Raw genomic sequence first — 27,940 nt, forward strand, 5'->3', positions numbered from 1 at the left:
ATGAAGATGTGGTAAATCGTTTGCTGTGGTAAATAGTTGATTTTATTGAGTCTATAAAGTGGTCTAAAATGCAGGAGAGTGCGCCATTTTTTCAAAAATTTCCGGGGAGGCATGCCCCTGCGTCGCGCAAAAATCTACCGATTTTCATTCCAAAAAGGTTGGTAGGTTTGCCAAAGATTAAAGATCTTGTCTCCATCTCAGCTATAAACTGCCATCCCGGTGTTTCACATCCAGGGAGTCGCATCAACGAGTGCGCCACCGTCCCTTGGATGAACGTTAAGCCGGTTGTCCCCTCTGCCGGCACTAGTTGTGGGACATATTAAAGACCCCACGGCGTTCTCCGCGAAGAGTACACGAGCTATCGCCGGCACCCTGAACAAATTCCAAATCCCTCACCGAAGCCTAACTCGTCGAACGTCAGGCCTGGCCAACCGGTTCGTGAAGACTCGGGCTCAGCTGCTTCCCACAGCCGATCTCACGAGAAAGGTGGGATAATGGTGCCTGTTGAAGAAGAAGAAGAAGAAGAAGAAGAAGAAGAAGAAGAAGAAGAAGAAGAAGAAGAAGAAGAAGAAGAAGAAGAAGAGAAGAAGAAGAAGAGTAGAGAGCCCATTCCACCCCAAGCACATAACTCACTGTTGAAAAGCCATATTATTTAGGCGGTGTATTTTTTTTCGAAAAGCTGTATCCGTGCAAGTGGTGAAAATAAGGAAGACGGTCAAGTACCCATCGCGCCTAAAGTATATGAATCATTACCAGTTTACAAACGGTATCGTGAAATCCAAGGAAGGACCGGAGTAAGATAATAATTTTCGTGAGACGAGACTGGGTTCGCGGCTTCGGCCGCCATGTCGTTGTCATGTCAGGTACAAGAGAATGGAAGTCCGCCCGACGCAGCGCCGACCGAGGTTAGAAAACGACCTCTCGAGGCTCAAGAGGACGACTTTGACGACGGCAGCATCAACAAGAAGGCCTACATGCGTGGTACGAGTTTATGTAACCCTCTGAGTGTTCGCGTCTCATGGGCTCGGGCCTAGTCGAGGCCTAGCGCTGATCGTGCTCTGTGGAGAAGACTCTGTCGTCTCATTTTGTCCGCTCAATGGATTCCTTGTTTAAATCCGGTATTTAGTTCTTGCTCGAGCTCCGTACCTTGTGTGCTCGATGTGTTTTATGGACGTGTTTTTCACCTCAGGGTTTCACCGTCCTGAGTGGACTTTTGCGAGGCATTGTGGGTAATTGCGTTCTGCGTCGTCGTGCCCATTGATTCCCGCTCTCATCACTGAAGGGCTCCTCGGGTGGTGGGATCGACGAGCTCGTACTTCGGTTCGATTCACTGCTGGGGGTTGTTTTTTGTTTGTTTGTTTGTTTGTTTTTTTTTTAGTGTTTTTTTGTTATTTTTTTTAACGTGTTTTTTTAGTTGTTTTTTTTTTAACGTGTTTTTTTTTTAATTTTTTTTAACGTTTTTTTTTTTTGTTTTTTTTTTATGAGGTCACATGACCAATCACTGATTCGTGTAGTTTGTACGAAACGTTTAACTGCCTGTCATTGCAGAGGTGCATACGATGGAGGAAAAAGCATTTTTTTTTCTCCCCAAGTATGTCCGTCAATCACTCGTTAAAAGGTTTTGGTGTTTTCTTGACGGTAAGGGTGGCTGGCTGAAGATCTTAGGGTCTTGTGTTCCAATCCCCGTCACCTCGTTGAATTGACATCAGATCGGGTTGACTCAGCCTCTCATCCTTCCAAAGTCGGTTAAATGAGTACCATCTTTTTCTGGTAACTGGGGCACTGCATCAGCGGCACAGCCGTGCCCCCAGAAAATGATGCAGCCACAGGCTGCACACGAGTAAATGAAGTGGAAAAAAAAAATCGCCTGTGGAGTGACGCCTTGCGAAATGGGACGGCACTCGGTGAATTGTGTATCATGCTCGTCGGTCAGATCTGAATCTGGACTTTAACGAAAATCAAATTGGCTTGTTCTTGTCGCCTCTCATCAATGATCTCTCTGACTCCCTGGAAATTCCTCATCATCTCTTTGCTGATGACTCCATCCCTCTGCCGTACCATCTGTTATCCCTCAGACCGGCAAGCAGCAGCTTCTTCGCTCACTGCAGATCTCGGTAAAATCACAAACTGGTCCAACACGTGGAACATGTCTTTCAATCCTGACAAATCTCACTCTCACTATGTCTCTCTGAAAGGACTGTCTGGAACCCCCCTCATCTACTTTCACCACGATTCTCTGCAAGAAGTTCTTCCATTCAAGCTTCTGCGTCTCATTATCGGCCATGATCTTTCCTGGGAAAACCACATTTCCAACCTGGCCTCCAAAGCCAGTCGCCAACGGGGAATCCTCCGTCGTGTAAAGTCCTTCCTCGGCCCACCTGAGCTCCTGACCACTTACAAAGCTTTCATCTGCAGCCTGATGGAGTACTGCTCCCCCCTTCTGGGCTGGTGCTCCTGCCTCTCACCTTGTTCGACTTCACGCTGTGAAAACCAAGGCTTTTAAGATCATTAGTATCTCCCGCGTTGACGCTGAGTCTTTAGATGTCATACTCTCACCGGAGGCCCATCAGTGGTCCTTCTGTCTTCTACCGTCTCCTCTCTGGCCTTGCCCCACCCCTCCCCCCCCCCCCCCGTTCTGCCTGTGCTCTGTCCTCACTGTATTTCCACAGGGCACTCAAAGTTCACCAAAGAACCCTTTTTGGTGAAACTGCCAAAATCAAAAATTACTGTTCACCTTCACTCTTTCATTCCTCCCCCCCCCCTCACCTCTCGAACAAACTCCCACACACACTTCAATCCCGCTTCTCCCTCTAGGTCTTCAAAACAGCTGTTCACCACCACCTCATATGTTCCCCCATCCAAAGCTACGATCTTTTCTACCCCCGTTAATTCACCCCAAATCCACCTCCTTCAAATTCCATGTTTTCCTTCCTGAAAGTCTTTGTCATATAAGGACCTGAAAGTTCCTGTAGTGTCAATCTTGTTTACCCTGTGTACACCGCCCCATCCCTCTCCCTTTCACAGATCTCCGTTTGTCTGTTTCCCCTGTTTTGTGCTTCCCTCTCCCACCCCTCTTGTCTCCTGCCTCCTTCTATGTTCTGTGTGTTAGCTCTTACACTAGCCTCGACATGGTATACAAAAAAAGGGCCCAACCAACTCATCCACCTAGTTGTGTTATAACTCGTCCACAGCTTTTTGAGACATGCTCTATATCGTTTTTGGCCCCCATCTCTCAATGGTGAATAATCACTTGGAAAAATGGTCAGATCCAGATCCAGATTCGAATCCTCACCAAAGTCGAATTAATTAGTCCTTGTCACACACCCAACCTGCTCACCAAGTTTCATCCAAATCTTTGCACAACTTTATGACATATCATGCAGTGTTGTTTTTAGGCCATCTCAATGGTGAAGAATCGCTTAAAAATCAAATAATTCTCGTATCCGGATTCGGATCTTCACCAAAATCGAGCGTTGCTGTCCCTTGCCGGTCACCTTCAAACACAAAATATTTCAGAACAATTGCTTAAAAACTGGCCAAAAATAGTGACAAATAAAGACAGACAGACACGCTACAGACCAACAAACTTAGCAAAAATAAACACTCGAGAAATCCATTTGATTGTGTGTGGATTTGTTGCGCAGTGGGCGAAGTTTGTTGATTTTTTTGCCTTGTTACTTCCGCCACTGAAGGTGAAGGAGGTTGTTTTCACCCCCTTTCTGTCTGTCTCTTTGTGTACAGGCTATCTCAAAAAGTTGTGGACGGATCCGGATGAAATTTTGTGGGCAGGTTGGGTGTGTGACGATGATGAATTGATTCGATTTTGGTGAAGATCCGGATCTGGGTCCGATGATGTTTTTTCAAGTGATTCTTCACCATTGAGAGATAGGGTGAAACGGATATATAGCACGATATCTCAAAAGGTTGTGGACGGATTCGGCTGAAATTGGTGGACAGGTTGAGTGTCTGACCACGACAAATTGATCCAAATTCGGATCTGGATACGAGAATTATTATTATTTTTTTTTTAAAAAAAGTGATTCTTCACCATTGAGAGATCGGGCCAAAAACTATATATATATGTATATATATATGTATATATATATATATGTATATATATATGTATATATATATATATGTATATATATATGTATATATATATATATGTATATATATATGTATATATATACATATATATATAAATATATATATATATATACATATATATATACATATATATATTTAACCTCCGCCATAGGAGGTTACCGTTTTCACCCCTGTCTGTTTGTTTGTTTGTTTGTTTACAGTATTACGGAAAAACTCCTCGACGGATTTCGACGAAACTTGGTGGGGGGATTAGATATGGTCCAAGGATCATTCCATTAGATTTTGGACTTGGTCCAAAATCCAATATGGCCGCTATGGTGGCCATTTTGAAAAAATATTAGAATATTTTTTTTTTGCATTTCTACATGTTTTAAGTGATTTCCAACCCCCCCCCCAAAAAAAAATGTAGAGAAAAAAAATTTTGCAACTTTTTTCAACCAAATTTCGATTTTTTTATTTTATTTTTTAATTTTGTTTTGCATTTCTACATGTTATGATTTCCAACAAAAAACGTGCCAAAATTATAATTGCGGCTGATTTTAGAACTTCAGGTGGATATACCCACGTAAAATCAATTTCTGTCTCAAGGAATCTAGTTATGATGAATGAATTGAGTATGTAAAAGGGAAAGTTGCAAACTATAACTCTGTGAGCACTGTTGACGTCAAATTGAATGAATAGGATATCAGGTTCACTTGAGTGACCAAGCAGTATTGGCGGCGGAGGTTTTGCACTCTACAGAGTGCTCCCCCTCTAGTTCAAAAGTGTATTGGGCCCGATATGTTCTCGTGGATCAGGCATTACAGGGTGCAGGTATGCGCTCTACTGAGTGCCCTTCTAGTTTACCACTGGAAATTTTGTGTGTGCTTGGATCAAAATCGATTTATTGACAAATTGCCCTTCCTCATGGGCAACTCATGTTACAAGTTCCCCGATGTATTCCCAGGCGAAAATGCTACAGTTAGAACTATAGTACGTGAGGGTAGTACACTCATATACTGTAGTTGGTAATAGGTCCTACTACAGCTGTCTGCAGGGAATCTTTGTACAACCGTCGGTTTATAATGGAGGAACAACTTCATTTAAATTGAATGATGTAGTTTGAACACAAATCGGAACATGAATCAGAAAACGTATCTGTAGCTTCGCAGGACTTTGGCTCGGAATTTGTCCCGATGGAACATGCGCAGAGTGGCCTAATATTTTCCTGGCTGCCTGCCTGGCAATCTGAACAAAATTGAAATTAATTCCAAATGGGAAACTTCCTGTTTTTAAACACGTTTATAAAGTACACAAACAACAGGCGTGAAGAACTATTAACGTGAGATTGGGTGATGCAATCGACGCTGCGTCAACTTCGGTCAAACGGGAATTCATTTATCTGTACGTCTTTGGCAATCATTACTTAATTTAAATTTCCTTATATACCTGAACACCGTCGAACACAAAGCACCTTATTGTGACTTCCAAAACCCTTCCATTTTGTAGTCCGTACTTGCACATGTTGTATAAGGGTGTTTTTGTTTTTCAGACTACTTCAGTAGTACAAAAGTTGTGGATTCTTTTTTTTTAAATGATCCTTAAAATCATTTTATTTAAATTGAAGCATATATTTGAGCACTGCGTGGGGTAACGTTCTCTGAACCGTCTATTTTCTTCTTTATTTGTTTATACCAAGCCCATTGGTTTAAAAAAAAATTGCTACCTGGCCAAGGTTGTGTTATTGGCGTTTTCTCGTGTGTTGCATGTTCATCATTCGCCAAGTGTTTTGAATTTTTTAGAGCATCTAAAATGGTTACCAATGCTTGTTCCTTTACTTGTCTAACCAGACCCTGTGAAATGTTTTTATAAATCTTTTTTATTTTAAATATCTGTAGTCTCGGTCCATGGATCCTGTGATCCTGTGTGATCCTGAATTGTTGGAGTTTAAATGGAAATATATTACTGACAGATTATTCGTGCACCATGGATAATACTGCAGGGTACAGAGCGAGGAAAGTGCAGAGGCTGTGAGACCAGAGGAGGAGTCTGCAGATGACGGAAAGGATACCTACCTGTGTGCGATGTGAGAGTAACAAGCTAATCGATCTGTGGTTGAAGGGATCGCTTTATATATCGTTCTATCTCCACTACCAAGGGTGGACAGAGGTTATGTTTTCACCCGTCTGTCTCTGTCTGTCTGTGAGAAGGACATCGAAAAAAAAAGTTATGGACGGATTTGTATGAAATTTGGTGGACAGGTTTGGTATGTGATGCAGACGAAATGATTAGATTTTGATGAAGATCCAGATCCACATCAGGATATTCAAATTTCTGAAGCGATTCTTCACCATTGAGAGATCGAGCCAAAAACGATATACGGCATGATGTCTCAAAAAGTTGTGGGCAGATTATGACAAAACCTGGTGGATGAGTTGAGAAGCTGATGAGAACAAGCCAATTCGATGTTGGTTGAGGTCGAGTGCCATTCTCGTTGTTTAATCCAGTGATGTTGGCTGATTTCCCAGGATATAGAAAGTGAGCAAATGATAGGGTGAACAAAGAAAAAGAAAATGTAAAGGGCGGGCAGAGCAGGTTTGAAGATGCGTGCGCTGATCTTTTCGGACCTTTTACACAATTGGAGTCGGTTTGTCAGAAACTTCTCCACCTTCTCAGGTTGAGTGACCGAGGCAGAATTAAAAACTGATGGTCAGAGATCCTGGACACTGTCCAGGAACATTTGGGTAAGAGGTGGTTGGTTAGTTGGTAGGTAGGGGTGGGGACAGGGAACGAGGTGTTGGTTATGCGAGATGTGGTAGGAAACACAGAATTGAAGCATTCAGCCTTCTCACGAGTGGAGTCGGCTATAGTACTATTTAAAGAGAGGGAAGGGAGGTAGGGGGAGCATAATCTGGAGACAGACTTAACAAGGCACTTCTGGGTTTGGGAGGAGGGAGACCGTTTTGAAATTTTTAGCTTATCTGGAATTTTCATTACAGGTAAGGTATTATCATCACACACCGACCGTCTGACGTTGGTCTCCTTTTTCGACTTCTCCAGCCAAACCGCTGGGCCGATCCGGCTGACATTTTGCAACAACATTCCTCTCCTGGCTGCTAACAGGAATTGCAAAGCTCGTTCCGGTCACATGACTTTAAGTATGTCAAAATGGCCAACTTAGTAAATTTCTTCAAAAATCTTCTTCTCCAGACCCACCAGTCAGAATGCTACCAAATTTGGGTTACAGCATTTGGCAAGAGCCCAGATAAGCTGCAGGTCTGGTGGTCCTATTTTAAAATTACAACTAATGTAGACTTATTTTCTTGTGATCAATAATCACTTTCTGAGGAAAACCTGTTTTATAAGTTTTTTTTATTTTTATAATCCAATCTTGGGAAGGTTATGTATTCTGCAATGTATTTTGTAATTTTATTGATTTAGTTAGTTATCAAAGGTTTATAAGGCCTGGTGTTGGCTTAACGGTTAGGGTGATCTAAGGGTCTTGAGTTCAAGTCCCTGTCATGTCATTGAAGTAACATCAGGTGAGTTGACTCAGCCTGTCATCCTTTCGAGGTCAGCAAAATGAGTGCCAGCGTGCTGGTAATGGGGCATTGCATCAGCGGCACAGCTGTGCCCCGAGAAAATGTTGCAGCCAATCAGCCACAGGATGCATACGAGTAAATATACCAGAGTGTTGGTGTCAAAGCCACCCAATGCTCGCCTGTTTATACATTTATCGTTTTTAAAAGACGAGTCTAATAATATTTTTTTATAAAGCATTGCAGTGAAGTCTGATCCAAATAATTTTAAAGCAATATATGTATTTGTATATTGTAATCAGTAAACTAGTACACATATTAAATGAATGGCAAGCGTCTAGTATAAACAAGCGAGCATTGGGTGGCTTTGACACAATCTTAGGTTGAAATTTAATTTTTTTTTTAATCATTTGTTAATTTCAACTTCATTACACCCAGAGTATACCCCAAAGGAACCTCCATGCCAAATATCAGCATCCTAGTACACATATTAAATGAATGGCAAGCTTCTAAATAACTTGCACCAAAAACGTTAACATTTTCACGCTCACGCCGGGGGTATCGCTATAGCTCTGTTCTGCGAACAGGTGAGCTAAAAAGGCTTGTTGTGGAGCCCGCACATAAATTACATGCAGGATAATGACTGTAGTTGTCAACGGTTAACCTTAATGTTGATTACAAGGACACGCGTAAGTGGATATAATGTGCATGTTCTCGCATTGTCGGCGCACATTGAAGGGCAATTTGTAAAGAGTTGTGATCTGGAGTTTTATAAATCATTGTGAATTCCTGTTCTTGTTTTCACACCCCAGATGGAAGCCATTTCTCCCTGAAGGTCCTCATTCCAAACTTTGCTGTGGGGCCCATCATGGGGAAGGGTGGAGAAACTATAACGCAGTTGCAACGGGACACGCAAACCAACATCAAGCTGTCCAAAGCCCACGAATACTTCCCAGGTAAGGGTGCTTGTCTGCTGATCGTTTGTCCCTTTTCAAAGCACCACTCATAACAGATACAGTGGGGAGAACAAGTATTTGATACACTGCCGATTTTGCAGGTTTTCCCACTTACAAAGCACGTAGAGGTCTGTAATTTTTATCATAGGTACACTTCAACTGTGAAAGACGGAATCTAAAACAAAAATCCTGAAAATCACATTGTATGATTTTTAAATAATTAATTTGCATTTTATTGCATGAAATAAGTGTTTGATCACCTCCCAACCAGTAAGAATTCTGGCTCACAGACCTGTTAGTTTTGTTTTTGAGAAGCCCTCCCATTCTCCATTCATTACCTGTATTAACTACACCTGTTTGAACTCGTTATCTGCATAAAAGACAGCTGTCCACATTCAATCAATCAGACTCCAACCTCTCCACAATGGGCAAGACCAGAGAGCTGTCGAAGGACATCAGGGACAAAATTGTAGACTTCCACAAGGCTGGGATGGGCGACAGGACAATAGGCAAGCAGCTTGGTGAGAAGGCAACAACTGTTGGCGCAATTATTAGAAAATGAAAGAAGTTCAAGATAACAGTCAATCTCCCTCGGTCTGGGGCTCCATGCAAGATCTCACCTCGTGGAGCCTCAATGATCATGAGAAAGGTGAGGGATCAGCCCAGAACTACACGGCAGGACCTGGTCAATGACCCGAAGAGAGCTGGGACCACAGTATCAAAATTAACCATCAGTAACACACTACGCCGTCATGGATGAAAATCCTGCAGCGCACGCAAGGTCCCTATGCTCAAGCCAGCGCATGTCCAGGCCTGTCTGAAGTTTGCCAATGACCATCGGGATGATCCAGAGGAGGAATGGGAGAAGGTCATGTGGTCTGATGAGACCAAAATAGAGCTTTTTGGTTTAAACTTCACTCGCCGTGTTTAGAGTAAGAGAAGGATGAGTACAACCCCAAGAACACCATCCCAACCGTGAAGCATGGAGGTGGAAACATCATTATTTGGGGATGCTTTTCTGCAAAGGGGACAGGACGACTGCACCGTATTGAGGGGAGGATGGATGGGGCCATGTATCACGAGATCTTGGCCAACAACCTCCTTCCCTCAACAAGAGCATTTTCGATGGGGCGTGGCTGGGTCTTCCAGCATGACAACGACCCGAAACACACTAAAGGCCCAGTCACACCTTGACGTTTTAGCCAGCGATGGCAACGTATTAAAATGTATGTAAAACGCTGGCTTACGTTGAACTTTTGATGTTTTTTTTAAAGATTCGGACGTATTCATAGCGACTTGGTCTTATGTATAACGCATTAGTAACGGACACAGAACGTTTCGTTGTGTTATAGATAACTTATACCAATGAATGCTGAACCTGTTGTCGGCCTACACAACCTATGCCCAACGATAGTCTAACTTAGGCATAGCGCGTTGCACGCATCGCCGACGATGTCGTGACGTAGCCTATTAAAAGGCTGATGCACAACGATTCGAATCATAACTGCCGTAGAAATGGAAGTGTCAACATCGCAGTCACACCTTGGCGATCTTGCCAGCGTATGCCGACCGAAGAAAAATGTGTCTAAAACGTTGGGGCACGTCAAATACGGTATGAGTAAGTTTGGTATACGTGAGTAGAACGCTAAAGTATGCTATCATACGTCGTAGTAAGTAGAGTACGTCAAGAAATTTTAAACATGTTCAAAATTTTACGACGTACTTGGCGTATGACACACGTTTCGCATGCGATAGGGATAAGTTGTACACACGATATGCGGACTCTTACACACGTCCACAAAGGCTACTTATAAGCCACTCATAAGTCGAAACACGTCGCGGTAATGTCTTTTTTACGTGAAACTTATTTCTAACTTATGTTTGACGTGCTTTGAACCAATTCTTTACGTAGTCCCAATACACATCGACGTATGTAGACGTATTCCAATGACGTCTTCCGGTCGACAAAAAAAATAAATGAACGTGTTTCTAGCTTACAACTGCCATATAAAGACGTGTTCCCAGCGATTTTGGGAATTGGTATATAAAAATGGTGTTCATAAAAGGGGAACCCAACAGTGTTTTCGAGTCCTTTTTGAGTCTATGTCCATGTCAGCAGTAACAGTATCAGTATCAGTATTAGTATTAGTAGTAGTTTGTTCATGTTGGCAGTAGTAGGTGAGTGTGAGGGGGAGGGTGTGGGTTATGATGGATCCTCCTTGCGTCCGCGTGTCCACGGGTAGGAGACATCTTTGCACCATTGTTCGAAGTTCTTCGCGGCTAATTTTTTATGGGACTTTTTCAACAATGAGCTATGGCTTGTTTTTACGATTTAGGTATATTCATAACGGGTTGGACAAATGCACAATGAACTAATAATGTGCATAGAGCGCTTCGATAACTTATAGATTTGGTATACCAACGAATAATTATCGTGTAGCCGGCGTTCACAAACTATGCCCAATGATAGACGAACTTATCCATATCGTGCGGCAGTTTATCTTTGCCGGTGACGTGGGGTTTGCTATTCATAGGCTGCCACTCAACGATTTAAATGGCTGCATCTCCACTATTGAAAGTAGCCGCTTGCGCTCAACAATTGGATTTTTTTTTACACTCAACGACTTTTAAACGGTACCACTCAGCTATTTTCATTGTTTACAATGAACGATTTAAATTGCTGTCACTCGCCTTTGTTTTTTGACGCTGGCGCTCGGAAATTTTAATCGTTTCTATTGAACGTGCTAAATCGCTCAAACTCCACTATTGAAAGGAGACGCTTGCGCTCAACAATTGCATTTTTTTTTACACTCAACGACTTTTAAACGGTACCACTCAACTATTTTCATTGTTTACAATGAACGATTTAAATTGCTGTCACTCGCCTTTGTTTTTTGACGCTGGGGTTTTGAAATTTGAAGCGTTTCTTCTGAACGTGTTAAAACGCTCAAACTCGACTATTTTAAATAGACGCTGCCGATGGACAATTGGAATCATAGCCAAGCTAGACATCGAAGTGTGAACATCCTCGTCATGCCGAAGAAAAGTTTGAAGAATGCTGCAAATAAGTGTCCTGGCCGTGGCCGTGGACGCTGACGCAAGGACGATCCATTATACCGACGTCTTTCAGCCTATGAGTAACTTAAAAGTAACGCCTGTCGACGTGTGGCAACGATCGCGCAACGTGCCAACAACACGTTAATCATAGGTTAGAAATAAGTTTCGGGTACGCTAAACATTACCACGGCGTGTCTCAACTTATGATTAACTTACAAGTAGCATGTGTTGACGTCTGTCAACGATTGCAGACTGTGCATACAACTTGTGGCCAGCGTCGCGGAACTTGTGAGTCATACGCCGGCATACGTCGTGAAATTTCAAGCATGCAAAAATTTGAGGACAACCGAAAAGTACAACATTTAAAGCCAGCGTACAACGACGTATGGCAGTGTTTTTCAGCGTGCTCTCAATGTTATCAAAACTTACCCATAACGTATTCAATGTGTGCCAGCGTTTTAGAAAAAAAATTCAAAAATCGGCATACGTTGGCTAAAACGTCAAGGTGTGACTGGGCCTTAAGGAGTGGCTCCGTTGGAAGCATCTCAAGGTCCTGGAGTGGCCTCACCAGTCTACAGAGCTGAACCCAATGGAAAATCTTTGGAAGGAGCTGAAAGTCTGTGTTACCCAGCGACAGCCCCAAAACCTGAAGGATCTGGAGAAGATCTGTATGCAGGAGTGGGCCAAAATCCCTGCTGCAGTCTGCAAACCTGGTTAAGAACTACAGGAAAGGTCTGATCTCTGTAATTGCAAACATAGGTTTCTGTACCAAATATTAAATTCTGTTTGTCTGATGTATCAAATACTTATTTCATGCAATAAAATGCAAATTAATTATTGAAAAATCATACAATGTGATTTTCAAGATTTTTATTTTAGATTCCGTCTTTTACAGTTGAAGTGTACCTATGATAAAAAATTACAGACCTCTACGTGCTTTGTAAGTGGGAAAACCTGCAAAATCGGCAGTGTATCAAATACTTGTTCTCCCCACTGAAGGTAAGACCATCATTTACCACTCCTTTGGCAAAGCACCTGCTGCTGACAACCACCCAGCCTTTGCTTGCAGCAGGCATGACAGATTTACATTGTTTTGTTTGTATTAAAATCCTTCCATTAACTGAATTGCAATGAGCCAAATTTTTTTTTGTCATGCAAATGGATTTCCTACAAAATGTTTAAATTGTCGTGTTTTGTCAAGGTAAGGATATCTGAAGCAGAGTCTGCACTGTGAGCTCTTCGGTGTGTTTAAAGAACAGTTGTCTTTCAAATAGAGCATGTATGGTCTCTGATTGGTCATTCGGTTATGATTGCACAAGATCAGAAGACTTGGTCTTAACTATAGAGTATAGATGTTCAAACTGCATGTGACTAAGCTAAACCCACTAACCACACTCCTTCCCAAAGCCGTGATGTGGCACCTCATTAAGTCTGTCTCCGATGTACGTTCCCTCTCTGTGCACCGCAATCCAAACGACAATGCCGTATGTCCTGCTCGAGACCAGGCAGAATGTCTCACCTCGGTGTTTGCCTTCAAATTTCATGTATGCGACCTATCCCGCTACGTTTTTGTCTTACCCCCTCGTATTTGTCCTTAACTGGGAAGGTGTAAAAATATCTCTGCAGCCTTGACACTTCTTCAGCAACAAGCCCAGGAGGAATTTGTGTTCGTGTCCTGAAATTATTCTCTAGCTTTCTCCACTGTCTGCTCTCTTCAACCTATCTTTTGGTCACCTCCTATCACTCCCATTTACAAAGGGGGGGCAGGAGAAAGTCCCCCCCCCCAATCAAGTCCTATCAAAAAAGCATCTGATGAATTACAAACCAATACGCTTGCTTTCACTTCTGAGCAAAGTTGTGGAATCCATCATTGTTACTGATGTCAAATCCTTCCTGTTTTCAAATATCTGGATCTCTGACCATCAGTTTTTAATTCTGCCCCAGTCACTCAACTCTGGATATCCTGCGGCTCCTCTCTTGACTAAGAAAAATGATTAGAGTCCCAAAACGTAAAACTAGAGGTCAGAACCATCTCCCTGGACATAGCTCAGGTATTTGACAATCTGGCATTCTCCTCTGCTTGCCGATGGAACTCCCCTCTTCTCCCAGTGGAAGCTGAAGTGTCCCAAGGAAATGTCCTTGGCCCAGTAGTTTTCCTCATCTGTATTAACGACCCCTTCCATACTCTGGAAAACCCTCTTCATTTTTTGCAGATTACTCTGCATCGAGTCATGCAGTTTTTGCAGATAACTCTGTACCCCCATCACACTGACGAGCAGACGGCAAATGTATCACACTCTGCTGATGTGACATTTATTATCCCCCCCCCCCCCCGGAGGGAGGGAGCAGGATATTGTAATCGTCCGGTTTTTTTGTTTGTCTGCCTGTCTGTTAGCAACTTTACAGTAAAACGGCTTTAGCAAACGCTATCAAATTTAATCCACAGGTGGGCAATGAACCTTGGACGACCCCATTAACTTTTGGGTCCAATTGGATCAAAGGTCAAGGTCACGAAAAGATCAAAATCGTTTTTCGCTCATAACTTCGTCAAAAATGATCTGATTTACTTCAAACTAAGCTTATAGTTAACCTTATTCTATTTGTCACTTATAATCCTACCCATTCCTATCGTGAAAAATGCATATTTGTGAAGATCGGTAGGGTCCAAAGTTTTGGGGGTCATTGTCATCGGCCAAAATTACAAATTTTCCATTATAAATCAAAAAAAGGTTAGAAATATGCGTGTTTACTATGGAAGACGTATAATATATCAAGTCCTTTATTGGCTTTCATTTGACACCATGACCTTTGACCTTACGTGGCCTTGAAAGATCAAAGTCATTTTACGGTCATAACCGTCAAAAATGGTTTAATTGACTTCAAACTAAGACTAAAATATTCCTTATCGACATTCAGGTTAAGGATGTATCAAATTTAAATTTGATCCCCAAAATAACTTTATGCCTTAAATGGGTGGGATTTGTTGTGCCTGGCACCACTTGTTAGCTACTGATATGATAAATGGAACATTTTCTTCAAATCGCACCTTTTTACTCTGGAATGATTGTCAAACGAATCCACCGAGCTAATTCCCATCTCTGATTTGTGGAACTGCCTTGTACAGGCCCCCCAAACAAACGGACGCCAACGTTGTCAGATGGAATGAAAACCCATCATTCTTGTAACAAAAACAGCTAAAATTGATGAAAAAGTGGCCGAAATTGAAACCAACACGGTAATTACGGTCGCAATAGCAGATATAACCGAAACCAACACGTTTATTCTACACCCAAGAACGGTCGTGACGGACACAAGAACGGTCAACCCCGAAATAGAACGGTGGGGAATGGAAGCAACATCGGTTATTTCCGTTGTGAAACGGCAGAGACCGAAGCGAAAGCGATTAATTCCGGTTACCAGAACGTGGAAAACATGGTGGCTTGAAAACTTCTTGAAGTTATGGTAAGTTAACTTTAACGTAGTCTGCCTTTAATATATTGTTACGGCTGTGGAAATTCGCATTACACCATAAAGGGCCCTCAGGTGAGATATCTCGATAGGTACATGTGTAGTTAGCCCAAACCCGTTGTATAGAAGGAATTTATGTGATCCATTCGGGCTGCGATCCTCCAGTTAGTCGTTTTCCTTTCTCTATCTTTTATTTCAAACAAACAAAAACCGCCAATGATGCTAGTGGGCTTTTCCCGCCATTCTTCCCCGCGCTTGGTGTGAGGGAAGGGGGAGGGGCAGCTCGCCGCCTATTGGTGAATGAACAGCATGAGGCGGTCGGGGTGAGGGAACGCCCCTTTTCGAGAACCCTCTCGAAGGAGGGTGGAGCCGAAAACGGGGCGGAGTGAAGGGTGGAGCCCCGCGCTATAAAAGTCGGACACGGGCGGGACGCGTTCTCTCCCTCTTCCTCTCGCTCTCTCCCTCTTCCTCTCGCTCTCTCCCTCTTCCTCTCGCTCTCTCCCTCTTCCTCTCGCTCTCTCCCTCTTCCTCTCGCTCTCTCCCTCTTCCTCTCGCTCTCTCCCTCTTCCTCTCGCTCTCTCCCTCTTCCTCTCGCTCTCTCCCTCTTCCTCTCGCTCTCTCCCTGACACGTGGAACTCGCCTCCGTCTGAAGTCGTTGCTGTGTCATCGTGGTCGAGTGTCTGCGTCGGTGTGGAACTCGCGGAGCCCGAGGAGCTCGTTGAAGTTGAGCTGTGTCGTCGTCGAGTCGGCAGTGGAGGACGGCGAAGGAGACAGAGCTCGGAGTGGAGGTCGTGGGAGGAGGACTCGATGGCCGCGCCAAGGGAAGTCCTTTCTTTTCTTTGGGTTTGTGTAAATGACTGTGGGTGGTGCCTATCCTTAAAGTAGTATTGTTTTAAGTGTTGCCATGTGTACGCGTATTCGGTTTTAACTCTTTCTTTGCTTTTTATGTGCATTTTTCTTTTGGTGTGTGTGTGTGTGTGTGTGTGTGTGTGTGTGTGTGTGTGTGTGTGTGTGTGTGTGTGTGTGTGTGTGTGTGTGTGTGTGTGTGTGTGTGTGTGTGTGTGTGTGTGTGTGTGTATAAACGTGCTTGTGTGAACTTGTTCCCCGTTTCGCTGCGTCCTTTCCTTTGTTTGACTCTCCATCATGCATCACGTAAGGGGTTCGTAGTGGGTTCAACATCCCGGTAATTAATCGGAACCGTCAAGGCCGACGATAACACCGCTCAGTTATTACTGTAGCATGGAACCGACCGCTTAAGCGGTTCGTGTCCGGAGTCGGCCTGTGGCGTGGTACGATCGCCTGGTCGACCATTCGCGCAGGTACTTAGGTAGATCGAATTTAGCGAGCAACGCTATCCTGCGCGGGTGGGCAATTGGCACGATCGTGGTGAGGTTAAACTCCCACCCGTGACTAGCTCCCGGCGTTGTTCCGAGAGGGTCACGACTGAATTGTCCGTTCCGGTGGGCGAGGCGGCCGCCAATTCGAGTTGAGCGGCCGATCACACGCCGGCGGGCGCGAATTCGCAACAATATCATGTCTGTTAATGAAAACCCGTTTGTGGTACGTGATATTATACAAGCAGCGATAAATGCGCCCTCTTGACTTAATGTGTGGCTGACATTTCGTGCAATTCGTGCCCCCGTGCTGCAGTGATCAGTGACGATTGATCGTTTATATTTGATAGTAATAATAAATTGCAAATTCCAATAAAATAACAAAGTTAATATGAAGTAAAAACTAAAAAGATCCCATACACGATCCCCGATGTTGAACTGGGCATACACAACTTGAGATCCTTCACTCGGGGGCTCGAAATACAGGCAAACCAAACATTATCATCACAACAAAATTTGGTTTAATGAATTGTTAAAACTAGATCAGGTACTACCCACTATATATTATCTATATTAAATTTATGTTCGAGGCACAAGCACTAAAAATTAACATACCGTAACAGGTCGTTTGACTACACCCACCATCTTGTTCGCACTACAGTAACCGGAATGAACCGCTTTTGTTTCGCGATGGAAATAACCAATCTTGCTTCCGTTCCCCACCAATCTATTTCGGGATTGACCGTTTTTGTTTCCGTCACGAACGTTCTTGTGTCAAGAATAAACGTGTTGGTTTCCGTTATATCTGCTATTGCGACCGTAATTACTGTGTTGGTTTCAATTTAGGCCGCTTTTTCATCAATTTTAGCTGTTTTTGTAACAAGAATGATTGGTTTTCATTCTGTCTGACAACGTTGGCGTCCGTTTGTTAGGGGGGCCTGTTGTGGAGACTGTTTAAATGCATTCTTCTCTCTTGGGATTCAAGCAGGCAATGAAGCACCATCTTATGTGCCCCACCCCTACCGTAATCTTTTGTACCTCCATTATCTCTACCTAACCCAATGGAGCTTTGGTGCACTTTTTGACATTGCACAATTGTTCAGCTCTCCACTTTAGCGTGCAAGACTATTCTGCTTTGTGAGTTAACATGAACTAGTTATCTCACCTGAAAGGTAGTTCCGGGGAGCTTTTGTAATGGTCCATCTGTCCATCCACAAACACTTCTCTGAAACGATATGTATGATTTTGATGAAACTTGACCACAACCTTCATCCCCTGGTTTGTACCAAAGTTTACTCACGGCATTAAAAAAAAATCCATAGGTGTTTATTTTCTTCTCCGTTAAATATTTTGAGTCATCCACGCCTACCAGTGGTTCCCTGGTTTTCTTATCCAGCCACTACCAGGTGAGCACCCAGGGGTATTGCCCCCTATTTTTTTGTTTTTTTTATTCTCATGCAAATGCTTTTTCAGTGCTCTGCCAGAATAAAACGAATATTCCTGATTTGTAGCAAAATGCCATTATCCCACACGCATGAAGCAAAATGTGGGGTTAAGCAGTTGGTTCACTTTGTCTGTCTGGTTGGCTGCAAACATCAGTTTATGATAGAGCAACAACTTTATTTCATTTGAATGTTTTGTTTCGAACAAATCAGAACCTCAATCAGAGACGCTGCATCAATGGCGGTAAATTTACGGATTTCTTTTTTTTTAATTTTTATTTTATTTTTTCAACCTTTCAAATCTCTCATTTCAATCAAGTTATATACTTGAATACTCTCAAAATGAATCACCTTATTGGCACTTTAAAAACCCTTCTGTTTAACAGTACTTAGACAAAATAGTACGACATTTTACGTCGTCTTGAAATTTGCCGCTCCCAGATCCTCCCCACGTCTCTCTCTTTATTTATTTATTTAAAAAAATTAATTGACTTGGTGGGGTAAGGTGTTCTATGAACTCTCTAGTTTGAATCTGGTACAAATCATTTGTAGTAGTGGTATCTGGTAGCATGTCCTTTTGTGCTTGAACCGAAGAAGGCATCAAATTGATGCTTTCTGTCTGACAGCTCGTTCCACATTTTGACTAATGTGATGTACATTTCGAAGCTGCTCTTGCAATGGCTTGATGCAGACTTGCTATTGTAGCAGCTTGGCATTTTTCAGTATAGATGACATTCGCTGCAGGAACATGGTGTCCCCTCTGCCTGTAAGAGATGGAATGGGATGTAGCTTCTTCCCTGGGTACCACAGAGTCCTGGCAGAGCACCATCCTACGAGTCTGTGGACATATGGATTGGGAGCTTTCCAAAAAGCCGACTTCTGCCAAATAATGTGCAAAAACTGCAATAAGATGTACTCCACATTTTTGGCAAAATTGGGATCGGACTGTCATACAGAATATCACCGAGTCTCTGCCTTCACAGGTTCAAGTACTTCATGATGCCAAAGGTCATGTTATTAGATACTAATACATGGACTCATATTTGATTGTGGTCATAGCACAGATTATTGAAATAGCTTCTTTTTAACCAGGGTTGTTCATTTTATTTTGGCAAGGCACTACAGATAAGGTGTAGCGTGGAATCTGCTGTTCAAATGCAGTTTGAAACTCTGCTGTGCTTGACGATGTCAAATAACATCCAGCACCACTCGAGCAAGCAGTGACCTTTGATTTAATGCTTTCGCTCATTTGTTTTGTCCTTGTACCTCTGACTCTCAGGGTATTTGCTATTTTATAAGCACAGCAGTCGAGTTGTTTATTCTTGGCATTTCCTAACTAATTGATTAAAGGCCTGTTTGGATGCTGGCATAGCATGATCCACCTATTTTCCATTTAATTCCAATAAAATGCAAAACGTTTGCTCAAAATATTTCCATTTTCTGTGATCGGCCAGCATCTAAACCGACCAATACTGGAATTTACCAATTGTCTAAGGACTGCCACTTGCTCTTGTAATCGTCTTAACTTACAGTTACTTGTACTCTTGTAATCGTCGTAACTTACAGCTACTTCAAATTGTGGAGAAATCAAACAGTATACACAAAAAACGTGCGGGGGGGGGGGGGGGGGAATTAATAAACCTTCGTTAGTTACTACCACAAAACAAAGATGCAAGAAACAGATATGAAACTATTATGGGCACTCGGTGGAGCGCGTACCTCCGCCAGGCTGGATAGTTTACGTTTCGTATCCCATTGATAGGCCGGATCTGGATCAAGACCTGCACCAGAATCGAATCGGCTTGTAGTTGTCAACTAACCGACTCATCCACCAAGTTTTGTCATAACCCATCCACAACGTTTTGAGATCTCTTGCTATATATCGTTTTTGGCCCCAAATCTAAAGGCCCAGTCATACCTTGACGTTTTAGCCAGGAATGGCAACGTATAAAAATGCACGTAAAACGTTGGCGTATGCTGAAGTTTTGAGGTTTTTTTTTAAGTTTTGGTCGTATTCATAACGTGTTGGTCGGATGCATAACGTATTAGTAACGGGCACAGAACGTTTCGTTGTGTTAAAGATAACTTATACCAACGAATGCTTAGCTTGTTGTCGGCGTTCACAACCTATGCCCAACGATAGTTTAACTTCGTCAGTGCGCTGCACGTATCGCCGACGAACTTGTGGCGTTCTCTGTTAAAAACCTGCCGCTCGCCGATTTAAATCATAACCGCCTGAAAATTGGAAGTGTCAACATCGCAGTCACACCTTGACGATTTAGCCAGCGTATGCCGACCTATGAAAAATGTGTCTAAAACGCTGGGACACGTCGAATACGGAATGGGTACGTTGTGTATACGTTAGGAGCACGATGAAAAACAATGAAGTACGCTGGCATATTACGTGGTACATCTAGTACGTCGTGAAATTTCAAGCATGCTGAAAATTTTACGACGTACTCGACGTATGGCTCACAAGTTCCGCATACGCTGGCATAAGTTCTCGGCACGCTCCGCAATCGTTTACACACGTCGGCCACACGTTACTTGTAAGTTACTCATAAGTCGAAACACGTCGAGGTAATGTTTAGCATACCCGAAACTTAATTTTTAACCTACGAGTAACGTGCTTTGAACCTATGAGTAGCGTGCTTTGAACCTATGTGTGACATATCTCAAACGCACATTGGCGTATGTAGACGAATTTGATTGACGTCTTCCGGACGACCACAGAACTTACTGAACGTGTTTCTAACTTACAGCTACCGTATATTGGCGTATTGGCAGCGTTTAGGGCAATTGGTATATACAAATGGGCTTCACAAGAGGAACCCGCCAGTGTTCCAGACTCCATGTTGAGTAGATGTCAATGTCAGTAGCAGTAGTAGTTCGAGAGAATTTAGTGATGTCGATGTTATTAGTAGCAGTAGTCGTAGTTCGAGAGAATTTAGTGATGTCTATGTTGGTAGTAGTAGTAGTAGTAGTACTTTCAAATAACGTGTTGCAAAGTGTGAACAACGTTCGTGTAGCTTGCTTACAAAACGTTACTCATAGGTAAGAAATAAGTTTCGGGTACGCTAAACATTACCTCGACGTGTTTCGACTTATGAGTAACTTACAAGTAACGTGTTTCAACGTGTGTCAACGATCGCATAACGTGCCTACAACTTATGGCCAGCGTAGCAGAACGTGTGAGTCATACGCCGGCATAGGTCGTACAATTTCAAGCATGAAAAAATATGAGGAAAACCCAAAAGTTCAACGTTTAAAGCCAGCGTACTACCACTTATGGCAGTGTTTTTCAGCGTGGTCTTAACATATACAAAACGTACCCATAACGTATTTGACGTGTACCAGCATTTTACACAAATTTTCCAAAAATCGGCATAAGCTGGCTAAACCGTCAAGGTGTGACTGGGCCTTTAGTGAAGAATCAATCGTTCTCGTATCTGGATTGGATCTTCACAAACGTATCATTTTGTCCTCGTCACACATCCAACCTGTCCACCAAATTTCGTCCGAATCCATCCAACTTTTTGAGACAGACAGGGGTGGAAGTGGTGGATGGAGGTTATGTTTTCATCTCTGTCTGTCTGTCTCTCTGTCTCTGTGAACAGGATATCCCAAAAAGTTATTGACGGATATGGATAAAATTTGGTGCTCAGGTTGGGTGTGACGAGGAAGAATTTATTTGACTTCACTGAAGATCCGGATACGAGACTTTTTACGCGATTCTTTACCATCGATAGATTGGGCCAATAACTGTATATACAGCACAACATTTCAAAAAGTTGTTGACAAGTTATGACAAAACTTGGTGGCTCAGTTGGTTCGGTCACCAGAACAAGCTGATGAGATTTTGGTTCAGGTCCGGATCCAGATCCACTCTCTCGGTGGGATACAAAACATAAACTGTACAACCTGGTGGAGGTATGCACTCTACCGAGTGCCGTTCTCGTTAGCCCGTTACCTGATCAGCGAGAGATGGGGTTTTGCAATCACGTCTGTCTGACAGCTTTTTCATTATAATATTTTCTGACATCTGACAGCAAATATTTTCATTTGCGCTTTTGTCATCAACTTTTCAACAAAGCTTTATTTTGAGAATATGGTGGACAAATTCAGAATTTGGTCAAAGGTCAGCATGACATAAAATCGTCAATTTTCATCCAATTGACCTGAAAATTTAATTAGCATTAGAACTTTTGTTATCAAATTTTCAACAAAGCTTTATGATGAGAATATAGGGAAGACAAATTAAGAATTTGATCAAAAGGTCAAAGGTACCGTTTGGCATACTACAGTGATGTCCTTTAGAAGGACATCACATACTACAGTGATGTCCTTATGTCCTTTAGCATACTTTAGAAGATGATGTCCGAATGCAAAGCGGACGGGCTGTGCATTTTCAGATGCTTTCTAGTTACCTTTGTTTTATTCATCATTATTTGCCCTCACTTGAAAAGCAGTTGATTGTGATCTTAAGCAAGTTGTGTACCTGTTTAAGGAACCTTTATTGATTGCATTAATCCCTTTCACACACCCCCAACCCCCCTCCATCCCCACCCCATTGCCTTTGTACACGTCTGCAGGCACGAATGAGCGTGTGGCACTGATTCAGGGCTCCGAGGATGGGTTAAAGCAAGCACATGACCTTATTACAACCAAAATGGTGGAATCTCTAACAAAATTCAACATTACTCAACCCGCAAGCATCAAACGAGCTGGCATGGTGACTCGATCTCTTTGTACTCTTTCATATTTGTTGGTACCAAAAAGTGTTTTGTTTTACTCTATTTTATTTTTATTTATTATGATCGGATGTTTGAGTGAGTCTTACGCAACATTGGCTCCTGTGTTTGTCCAAATAAGATGGAAGGTGGACCTTTTTGTGAAACTTTTATATATATATATATATATATATATATATATATATATATATATATATATATATATATATATATATATATATATATATATATATATATATATTTTTTTTTTTTTTTTAAGGTTTACTGAAGGCCCCCAGTTCAAATGCATCTATGTTCAATATCGAGGCAGCATATGTGAAGCATTACATGGTGATCATAATTGTGTTAAATTCTGTCAATCGTTTGCCTTCCCCTTCCCACCAGGTGAAGCTGGTTATTCCCAATAGTACAGCAGGTGTAATAATTGGAAAGGGGGGAGAGACAGTACGCTGCATCATGGAGGAATCTGGGGCACGGGTGCAGCTGTCTCAGAAAACTGCCGACGGATCTTGGGTTGATGGGTATGGGCTTGAAAGGGTTGTCACGGTAAGTCAAACTTTGTAATTGCATTGCCACTTCAATGATAAGTTGTTGTATGGATCAAGCATTTTCTTCTTATGAAAGGCCACAAGGTTGTTCATCGAAAGCTTCAATGACATTTGCTTGTGTTTAATCATTCCAAGTCTGTTCATGGAGTCTGTAAAGATGTTTTGATACTGTCAAGACCAGTGTTTCTCAACCTTTTTTGTCCCATGCCCCACTTTGATTTTCAAAAAAATTGTATGCCCCACCATGATTGGAGACACTACAGTATATACGACATATGTATTCAAAAGGCTTTATTAAAACTTTATTGCAAATTTTATTCAATTGCTACTCACTTCAATGGGAGCCCTGACCTTGACGCTGGCTGCAGATTTGTTTGATTTGAGGAACCAATTTTGTCAGTTTCAGCCTTAAATAACCACGTTTCGTGATTTCCAGTCGATTTATCCTAGCTTGCAGCAAATCGGTAACAACACTAAATCCACATTCGACTAAATAAGATGATGGAAAATTTATCAATACTTCCCTTGCCAAAGTAGTCGAGTTTGGGTATTTCTTTTCGCTCTCCTCAGACAGCCACATCACGGTTCCTTTGATCTTGAAAAGACTTTTGAATCCTCATGCCCCACCAAAATATTGCCATGCCCCACCTTGAGAAACACTGGTCTCGACTGAGAGTGAGCTTTGTTTTAATTGAATGATTTCCATGTGTGCGTGCAGTTGTATTTTTTTTTTCCTTTTTAAGTCTGCAATGTTCTAAGGCTAATGGAGGAGTTTGTAAGTGTATTTCAAAGAGATTTCATGGCTCATGAAGGAGCAGTATAACGAGGTAAACGGTCAACAGAAAGTGGGGTGAGAGAGAAATCGAGCTTTGACCATGAGGTGATGTATCGCCAATGTTGTGTGCTACCTCCTCCAAGGCCCTTGGAATACCTCTGGCTGTGCATTTCTCTTAATGACGTACTGTCCGTCCACTTACTGATGACGACTCGATTATACACCTTTCTGCTAACAAAGACTAACTAATAGCTACCCATCCCAACCCTCTCTTAATGTGTGGTGAGTTTGACTGCAATCATGCCTTTTGGCTCGGAATTTGTTCTTCCACATTCATCTACGGTACTGCAGTTCTGATCCAATCGGTGAACTTCCCAACCTGGATCTCCACCAATGGGACGTCCTCACAAAAGGATCACCAATCGGACGTCTTCACTCAGACCGATGGGACGTTTATTCCATCTCGTCTGTAGCTATTACATCCTTTCTCTTGGCCTTGGTACATTAATCCACTGCCTCCTGAATTTTTTTCCCCTGATTTTTGTTTTTAACCCAATAAGGTACGATGAGATCAGATGGCATTAATACCTGTGTCTTCAAGTCCTGCTTTTGTTTTCTCCCAGGTGACTGGGACTGAGAAGCAAATGCACCACTGTGTGCATCGGATTATTGACAAAGTTCTTGAACACCCTGATAGTGGCAGCTGTTTGAGCATCAGTTATGGGAGCATGTCTCTTCCAGCCACAAATTCCATGTCCACCACACCTTCTCTGCCAGCTGTTCGCCCCTTTGATTCCTATTATGGGTATTATGAGGACTACACACAGGTAAGGTAATTTGGATTATTGCTAACTTTGGTCATTTGATTAGTAAATGGCTGTGTTGCCATTTACCCTGTACACATCATTTTTGCTAGTCCGTTTCTTTCCCCAACCCCCCTCTTCTCTGAAAAAAAAAAAAAAAAAAAAAAAACATCCAGGCATACCAGGTGAGTGCCCTCCCCACCAGGGCACGTCCTGCAACCGCCTTGACAACTGAAACTATTCCGAATTCTGGTGCTCAGGCCTCAACTCTGCCCATCACCACATCCTGGCAGCAGCAGCAGCAACAGCAGTTGCAGCTCCAACTGAAGCAGCAGACAGATGCTGTGGTTCAACCCATGCTAATTCAAGCTGGTTTTCGTGGGCGAGACCTTCAAGCAGCCTCGGATGCCGTGGGTACGCTCGTGAACTTGGGATACAGCCCGACTACCTTGGGCCTCGACTGGAACCTGAGTATAGCAGCAGGCGCGGCAGTCGCTGCTGCTGTGAACGACCAGGAGGCAAATGCCGAAGAAGCAGAGACTGCTGCATCTCTGGAGACTCTTCGCTCCGACGAGGTTCCGGCTGATGCCACATCCATCGAGATGGCCGTTCCAGAGAGCATCGTAGGTGTCATCATGGGCAAGGGAGGCCGCACACTGATGGACTATCAGGAAGCAACCGGCACGCGCATCCAACTCTCGCGAAAGGGGGAGTTCATGCCTGGAACCCAAAATCGTCGTGTCACTGTATGGGGCCCGGCGTCGGCACGCAAAGTTGCCGAATTCCTGATCAAGCGGCGCGTTGCCATTGAGAAGTATATGCGAGCTGCTAGTGACCGCTAACCAAAAGTGGATCCACTGGCTTGTGGTTTCCAGGCTTGTACGTGCGTGATCTCACCTGGCCCCGTGAGCAAATTGTGAGATTTGTAAACACAACACATTGGTTGTGGGGTTTTTTTATTTTTAATTATTTCCTATCCAGAATAGAACACGCATCCCTGTTTTTTGTTTTGTCTTCCCCCTCCCCCCCATTGTAGAGCAACAATGTATATTTGTCATCCTCCCCTCCCCCACTTCCAAACCTTTTGAGTGGTTTCACTAATTGTATTTGTGGGTGTGTGAAAATTGCATTTAATTTTCTTCATCCTCATTGTACTTATACATAATACCTTTGCTATGCATCAGGGTGAGTTATCGCAGATTTTCCTGTTGGGGGTTTTGGATAAGGCCCAATTCTAGCTTGTACCGACCAGGCTGTGAGACAACGCAGCCTAGCTGACCAGATTTAATCATTTCTATGAATCGTCTTGTCGATCTTGATTCCACTCTTTCCTGAGTTCCGGAAAACTGGCAACCGTTTTCCAGGTGACAACCATGTTGCAGAATGCGTGCGGTCTTTCGTTATTTTGCAAAATGCTAAATTACATATTTCGGTGTAAGAGTGTTGTAGAAAATGTTTATAAACCATCCATTTAAAGATTTGGCCTCCTTTCTATGTCTTCATGAGGTTTTTTTTTTTTGTTGTTTTTCTTTTTGGAAATTGGCTATTTAGACTATATAACCTGCTGTTTCCTGCCAAGAAGTACTCTTGCCGTACCATAATATGTGCGGAAGATGACTACCACCGATTGCATGTGGTGCCGGTCGAAGGGCGGTGCTGTGTCATCAAAAGCATACTTCAGAACCCTTGGCCAATTGCACAGTTGGATTGTGCAGGCCATACGTCGGGTGTGTTCCAGGCTGGATCTTGCCAATGTAAATAATTAATCGTTGATGCAACTGAGTGGAGAAATCCGTCTTGTTGGAGGAGGGAGGTTATTGAAAGATGTTGAAAAGCCCTGTGGGGTGGGATGTTTCGCAAAGTATCATTTCTGTACCACACACACGTTTTACCATCACAAAGTTCCGGGTGCGAAGTCGTTCCGTCCGTCTGTATTTCCATTAACCGTGATTTCTGCTTCTTCTTTTTTTTTTTCCTTTTTTAAACCTCCAAATGTATATCCGTCACTTTTCGATGCACATATCATCTGTCGAGCAATCGTTCCTTGTTCCATTCGGAATGCTCTTGTTCGAGAAGAGTGTACATGCTGTTTGCAAGATTTCAAACTGCTTGGTCTCAGAAGGACAGGGACAGTGTCGTGGTGAGTTGGATGTCAGCTTGGTATGGCCTGAAGTACAAAGCATTTTTACAGCAAACTTGTATGATACAAATAGCAAAACTCTGTCGGACTTCCCGTCCCCAATTGCTTTCATTTTCACCTTCAAGTAGGAATGGCCATTGTTTGGGCCTGCGCTATTTCGGTTTGTTTTGGCCGAGTGCATTTGTTTGTGCCGCTGCCTTAAGTGCATTCTGTTAGTTTGGAGTTTTTGTGTACGTTATATTTTGCTTTCATTTCTCCATCAAGCTGCATGTAGATTGTGCTCGTACATCTGTTGTGCATCTGTCTTTGTACCTCACGGTGCCATTGATGGTTGTGTGTAGTTTTTGGTTTTACCAATGTCCCTTTTGTTTTTAAAATAAAGCAGAGCATTTAAATTTGCTATGAATAGTTGACTCTTGATGCTCATCTTTAATATACTTGTGCTCAAATATTTATATTTACATTGTTTGTTTGGGGAGGCATTTTTAACTGAACTTGTTTAAGCTTATTCTTTACTAGCATAACCTATCCCTTGCTTCGCTGACGGACCAATTAATCGTCCTGTTTGCAAAACTCGGGATACAAATACAACTTTGTATGGGGGTTAACATAAACCATGTGGGGATTGGGGGTGGGGGCAGGGTAAATTCTCTCAATGTGGACTGTGTATCACCACCTGGTTGTGGTTGCAGAGAGTATGTCTTTTTTTTATTTTTAAAATTCATTTATTTTTAATCTGGGCATTGCTGAAGTTGAAGCACTTTTCGCACTGTAAATTGTTTCGCCTGCCTGGAGATGGCGGGGGGGAGGGTGGGCAGGAGAGGTACTTCGACTGAGAAAGGGGGCAGGAGAGCCGGCCGGGGATGGAAATGGGGGGGGGTGGTGGTGTGGTGAATGGTTTAAAACGGTGAGTTGAGGTGATGCCGGTTTGGGTTAAAGTACAAAGTATGTGCCAGTCCCGTCCTGTTCCCGCAAAGCCCATCCATATCCGCTTTGGGGAAAACTAAAATTCGGTGGTGTGAGGAGTGAGGAGGGGGGCAT

At 42.9% G+C, this 27,940-nt stretch overlaps 1 protein-coding gene across 1 annotated transcript; it reads left to right on the top strand.

Moving 5' to 3' along the window:
* Window positions 1–680: 680 nt before the first annotated feature.
* LOC147020512 (RNA-binding protein Nova-1-like) lies at window positions 681–25,794 on the top strand. Its single transcript, XM_085895909.1, has 6 exons — window positions 681–981; window positions 8,438–8,581; window positions 22,475–22,614; window positions 23,018–23,179; window positions 24,580–24,783; window positions 24,936–25,794. Exons 1-6 carry the CDS (start codon window positions 846–848, stop codon window positions 25,599–25,601), a joined length of 1,452 nt encoding a protein of 483 aa, XP_085752035.1. The 5' UTR covers window positions 681–845; the 3' UTR covers window positions 25,602–25,794.
* The last annotated feature ends 2,146 nt before the right edge of the window (window positions 25,795–27,940 follow it).

This window comes from Eptatretus burgeri, chromosome 9, assembly GCF_056783735.1.
Source record: "Eptatretus burgeri isolate ZD-2024b chromosome 9, Ebu_testis_v1, whole genome shotgun sequence".
Lineage (NCBI taxonomy): Eukaryota > Metazoa > Chordata > Myxini > Myxiniformes > Myxinidae > Eptatretus > Eptatretus burgeri.